This window comes from Octopus bimaculoides, chromosome 25 (assembly GCF_001194135.2).
Source record: "Octopus bimaculoides isolate UCB-OBI-ISO-001 chromosome 25, ASM119413v2, whole genome shotgun sequence".
Lineage (NCBI taxonomy): Eukaryota > Metazoa > Mollusca > Cephalopoda > Octopoda > Octopodidae > Octopus > Octopus bimaculoides.
The window spans coordinates 19464134-19470665 of NC_069005.1; the positions used below are offsets into that span (position 1 = coordinate 19464134).

At 39.1% G+C, this 6532-nt stretch overlaps 1 protein-coding gene across 4 annotated transcripts in view; it reads left to right on the plus strand.

Moving 5' to 3' along the window:
• The window catches only part of LOC106874422 (RPA-interacting protein A), a 57773-nt gene extending 54256 nt beyond the window's left edge, over positions 1 to 3517 (plus strand). For all 4 annotated transcript variants that reach the window (XM_014922148.2, XM_014922149.2, XM_014922150.2 and 1 more), the window contains exon 7: positions 3347 to 3517. In XM_014922148.2, coding sequence (XP_014777634.1) covers positions 3347 to 3502 — 156 coding nt within the window. In that variant the 3' untranslated portion in view covers positions 3503 to 3517. The remainder of the gene's footprint in view (positions 1 to 3346) is intronic.
• Positions 3518 to 6532: the final 3015 nt, after the last annotated feature.

Below are 6532 nucleotides of genomic sequence, written 5' to 3' on the forward strand. Positions count from 1 at the left end.
TATATATATATATATATATGTATGTATGTATGTATTTGTGTGTCAGTGTTTGTCCCCCCACACCATTGCTTGACAACTGATGTTGGTGTGTTTACGTTCCTGTAACTTAGCGGTTTGGCAAAAGAGACCGATAGAATAAGTACTAGGCTTACAAAGTCCTGGGGTCAATTTGTTCGGCTAAAAGCAGTGCTCCAGAATGGCCACAGCGAAATGACTGAAACAAGTAAAAGAATAAAAGAAAAAGAATGTCTGTGTTGCTTATCATCAGGTCAGTCCTGATTGAGCAGACGTTCTAGCCATGACCAACATGTCTGTTTCCTTGGTACATTATGCATTGTATGCCATTTTTCTTAGATAGTGGGGTGTAATAAAGGGAATTCAGTTGCTATTTCTATCAGTTTGACTTACTGTGTAGAGGCTTCCTTATTAGCTTATTAATATTAGTAATGTGTGTGTGTGTTGTAACAGTGGTTATATGATTAGAGTTGTTTGACTGTTGATCTGGTGGTCATAAGCTCAAATCTGACAGAAGCCTTCACCTTGTGCCTCAGGGTAAATTCACTTGATGACAAGTTCCCTCCATTCTTGCTTCAGTGTGAGATCAGTTTCCTGAAAAGCAAGCAAACTTTTAACAACTCATATTGGGATTATATCTTTTATCTCATACTTCATTGGACTGTGGCCATGCTGAGGCACTGCTTTGAAAGAGGGCTTAATTGACCCCAGTACAGATTTCTATTGGTCTCTTTTACTGAACTGTTAAGCGGCAGGGACATAAACAAACCAACACTAGTTGTCAAACAGTGAGGATGGACACACACACACACACACACACACACACACACATATATATATATGACAAGTTACCAATGGGAGTCACAAGCCATTGTTTGGTTGGCCTGAGACTATCATAGAAGACACTTGCTCCAAGTTCCATGCACTGGAGCTGAACTCAGAACCATGTGGTCTGGAAGCAAACTTCTTACCATACAGCCATGTCTGTGCCTATATTTACAGACATTTTCTTGCAAACATATTATAAAATATTCTAGCTGAAGAAACAATATATACAGATTAGAGGTGACACTTAAAGAGTGCAGTTGTGAGCTCTGGTGGAAGCTGTGACTAATCTTTCTATGCATCACGAAGACAAATCATTGTTCTCAATGGCACTAGTTTACCACAGTGATCTTCCCATTTTAACCAACCCTTCAACTTCTGAAATAAAGAGCAGAAACTGAATAAAAACTATGCAAGGTAGAATGAACTATAGTTCTTCCACAGGTCACCACTTTAGTGCAGGAGGCACAATAAATTGCACTTAGTATATATATATATATTGTGATGTAGTCTGTGATAGAAAAGATATTCTATTGTTAAAACCATTTCAAAAGGAGAAAGGACAGAAGCAACAGAAGGCATTATTTAGTTTTATTAAATAGACCCTCTATAATTTAACAAGAATGCCTGGTTTTCTCTGTTGTTGTGTCTACCAGATGGCAATGGGTGTAGATGAGTGATAAGGTGATGTAAGAACCACCTAACCTATGTAATATGGAAAAATGATAATGCCTTCATTGCACTTACAATTTTTTTTTTTGCCTTTGGTCAGTAAGTGTTATTTCCTATTTGCTTCTATCTGGAAATAAAAGGAAATGACTACTATTCCCTTCACACTTTGCTTTTGTGACCTGCACATTGATGTTTTGAAACTTACTTATTTTCCATTACATTTCAAACAGATTCAGTGTTGAGTTGCTGAAGCAGAAATATCATTATAGCAAATATTCTGCTCAATAATACAGAGTTGCTTGTCAGTTGGTTGACCTTAACCAGTTGAGTATGTCCTTTAGTGGCCAACAATATGCAAAGTTTGAAGGAAATATTAGCCGTTTTTCATACTTTTGGTGGGTAAGCAAACAGGAAATAAGAGATGCTACCCAAGAACAAAAATCGCGTTACACAGTGTTGTTGGACTGCTTCAAAAAACTATTTTATCCAACCTTGCCATGAGTGCTATATTACTTGTGTAATGTGGAAAATATTCTACTAACATAGGTACAAACATGGCTGCACCTGTATTAGAGAAATTTGCCTCCCAACCACATATGGTTTCAAGTTCAGTCCTACTGTACTGAGGTCATGGAAAAATGGGATGACATATATACAACTGACTTCTCTCAGTTTCAGTCTACCTATTTCCTCACAAGAGATTGGTTAAACCAGAGCTTTAGTAGAAGAGACTTTCCTAGGATTCCACATAGTGGGATTGAACCTAAAACTCCATAGTTGTGGAATGAACTTCTTAACCACACAACCATGCCTGTTCCTTTGTGATGACATTGTTATGAACATAATTTTTAATGATGTTTTTATAGAAATATTTCATTGTTTTCTGTTATAGTACTGGGCTAACCTGTAGGTACAATCATGTACAAACCTGCAGGTACAATCATGGGTGTATGGTTGAAAAGTTTAGTTCCCAAGTACATGGTTCCAGGTTCAATCCTATTGCAAAGTACTTTGGGCAAGTTTCTTCAGCTATAGCCCTGACCAAAGCTTTGTGAGCAACTTTTGTAGACAGAAACTGTAAGAAGCCCATTGTGTATATATGTGTGTGAGTTTGTATGTTTATGTCGCTTTGTTTTGATATCATACAAGTTGTGTCATTCATTTCCAACATTCTTTGAGAATATGTCTGGCCATGGGGAAATATTATCTATCGTACTTGGAAAGAGGTGAGGATTGGTGACAGGAAGGTTATCTGGCCTTAGAAAATCTGCCTCAATGAACTGCGTCTGATCCATGCAAGCATTGGAAAATGGGTGTTAAAACAGTGGCGGCAGTGGTGGTTTCCTCTTCCTCAAATACACAAATTACTGAAGGCTTGTACCTCTTGCTATATGCCCTCTACCAAATCAAGTGGATCTCCCATAAAAGTACAGTTTTTTTCTTTTAACCTCAACTGGTCCTGCTTTATTCGTTGTTATTTCAAAAGAAATCAAAGAGGATAACATTTAAACAGTACCTGAACGAATTTCTCTCTGGGATATTCAGACACATTTTGACCCACAACTCCAGCCCCCTATACAAATTCAGCTTCGGGGTCCCAAAATATAACTTACAAGACTTCACTGGGTAGTGCTTCTAAGTTAGACGTAGTCTAGGCCCTTAATGACCGAAACCTATTTATGTATATATGTATATATGCGTGTATGTCTGTGTGTGTATGTTAGTGTGTGTGTGTGTGTATATGTTGGTGTATGCATGTGCATGTGCACATGCATACACCAACATACAAGATGGCTGTTGTTCATAAAAGTGATACATTTAACTATATTTGCAGCAAGATGGCTTCAAGTTGGCTGATGTCAAAGCTCAGCTAGACAGTGGTATCGAAATTCATAACTTTACGTGTGATGCTGAGCCAGAGTTTTCCATGATGTGTGTATTAGGGACCACGAATCTTTTCATGACATGCGAGGTAAGCTTACTTCCATGATGTTGCTCATTGTTTTTCAGTCAAAAGGTGTTATGTCTGGGTAAGGTACAGAGAGACATGACAGGGTGATGCTGTAGTAGGATGGTGAGAGGGGGTGCTATGCTAAGAGCAGTAAAGTTGAGCTAGGAGGAAAGACTGAACAGGTAGAAGGAAGAGGTGATACTTGGGGGAGGAGTGTAGCAGTTTATTGATGGGAAACCAAGGGCTAGGAGGTGAAAGATGGTAGGATAGAGCAATGGAGAGAAAACCGTAGAGAACTGACAAAACAGAAAATTGAAAAATGAAGAAGAACAAGAAAAATCATTAAAATATATTTTTTTTAAATATATAAAAAAAAATTATAAACGGTGAACAGAAAATACAGAAAGTTTTTTTTTTTTTGGGGAATTTTTAAAGTTCAAAAGTTAAAAAGGTTCAAAAGTTTAGAAAGTTTAAAAAGGTCTAGCTGTAGATAGACAAATAAATAAATAAATAGATAGAGAGATGGATGGATCCATCCATCCTACTGTTGGCATGTGGTCTGTGTGTAGTCTTGTTGCTTAGATGTCTACAGATCTCTGTCACATCCCAGAGATCCTATGTTATCAACACCAATATCTTTTACTCACCAGCTCCCAGCAGGCCACGTATCTCATCCTCACCAATGTTTGTTTGTCTGGGTAAGGGATATGACTCTGTTCCGTTAGTGACCAATTCTGACAGAAATGGCTTCCATTTTAACAATTGAAGATGTAGCCATGTAACAATCTGATTACATGGTCGTTACTACAAATATGACTATAATCCTTATTTTATTTTGCTAGCAGAGCCATGACATTAAATTTTAAAACCATAAAGTAAATTTTAAATACTTTGGTACTTAGTTTTGGGCACAGGCGTGGCTGTGTGGTAAGAAGCTTGCTTCCCAACCACATATTTCTGGGTTCAGTTTTATTGCATGGCACCTTGGGTAAATGTCTTCTATAGTCTCAGGTCAACCAAAGCATTGTGAGTGGATTTGGTAGATGGAAGTTGAAAGAAACCCATTGTATGTGTGTGTGTGTTAACCTACTGTGTCCAAGGTCCCAGATAAACCTATATCTTGGCAAAAAACTCAAAAGATGGCAGCAGTGTCAAACTCCCTCCTACACCAAAAGCCAATTGCATAAGAATGGCCACTGGAAAGGTGATTATACTGGTGGTGCCCCAGCTTGGCCACAGCCTTTAGGTTCAAACAAAAAGGAATAGGATTAATGATTATGATGGTGGGGAAGCATGGATCAATAATGAATGAGAACAACTATTATTGAGACATGAATGCTACTCAGTCTCATTTCTCAGTTCTGTTGCTCTTTCTTCATCATCATCATCATTTAATGTTCCCTTTTCTATAATGACATGGACTGGACAGTGGACAAGAACTGATGAGCTAGAGGACTGTGCCGAGCTCCACTGTTTGTTTTGGCAAAGTCTTGTCAACCACTTTACAAGTACAAGTACTTGGTACTTCTTTTCATGGAACTGACAGTGGTGAGCTCATCAAATATTTGCAAGACAAGATCCCTCAACTGAGAGGTGTGTAGTATTGAGGGACATGAAGTAGAGGAACAGGAGCAGGTGTCTTGTTGAAGAGGTGAATACATAACTTGCCCTCCTGGAAAATGAGAGAGAGACTCAGGATAGAGGAACAGAAATGATGGGTATGTAGGTAAATGCTTTAGAGTGAAAAGAGTACAACAAATGATTACAGATGGGGATTGAGATGTATGCTGTGAATTTATATATTCATCATCTTCCTTAAACGTCCATTTTCCATGCAATCATGGGTTGGATGGTTTGACTGGAGTTGGCAAGCAGGAGAGCTGCACCAGGTCTAGTCTGATTTGGCTTGGTTTCTACAACTGGATTTCCTTCCTAATACCAACCACTTTACAAGTGTGTGCTGGGTTTGAAACTCTATTATCCTGTTCGTATGGTGAGTTGCTGGAAGGATTGTAGTTGGGTCAGTATCTGCATGGTTTTGAATTTTAATTTTATAATGTTTATAGAGCATGGAAAGTTCCAGAGAAATACAGTTCAGGCAATGTAATGTGAATTTAGGAATACGTTCAGTTGTCTCCCCCTACCGTACTCGTTTTCAAATACAAGAGTAACATTTCTTCAGACGTGCATCAAAAGGTGCTCTCTTACATTGTACGTCTGCCAAGCATTGTATTTTGCTTGAGTGCTGCATTGGAAATGCTCGATATAACTACACCTCCAGGGCCTTTATATTGAAGAATGTAGGCTCAAAACGTAAAGGACTTTCTCACTTCCCCGAGCATCAAACTAATACGCCTGCTTGTTGTTCATGCACCTGTCTTCGTCTTTTGGTTTTCTGTAAATTTCAACTATATATATGTATGTATATGAGGTTGCATGGCCTAGTGGTTAGTGTGTTTCACTTATGATCACTAGATAATAATTTCAATTCCTAGACTGGGTGGTGCATTGTGTTCTTGAGCAAAACACTTCATCTCATGTTGCTCTGCGATCACTTCGACACCTGACACGTGGTACACTGTGGACCTGTTCAGACAATGTCGATTTAATGGAGAGAGAGAGCTAATGTACAGCACATACATTTGATAACTATAAACAAATCATTTGTGTAGGTCATTTGGCAAAAGCTGAACGCTCATACGTCGTCTTCAACGGGAGAGTCCATCATATGTATGTATGTATATCTCCTTTCATTACTACATTTCTGTGGAGGCGCAATGGCCCAGTGGTTAGGGCAGCGAACTCGCGGTCATAGGATCACGGTTTCGATTCCCAGACCGGGTGTTGTGAGTGTTTATTGAGCGAAAACACCTAAAGCTCCACAAGGCTCCGGCAGGGGATGGTGGCGAACCCTGCTGTACTCTTTCACCACAACTTTCTCTCACTCTTACTTCCTGTTTCTGTTGTGCCTGTAATTCAAAGGGTCAGCCTTGTCACACACTGTGTTACGCTGAATATCCCCGAGAACTACGTTAAGGGTACACGTGTCTGTGGAGTGCTCAGCCACTT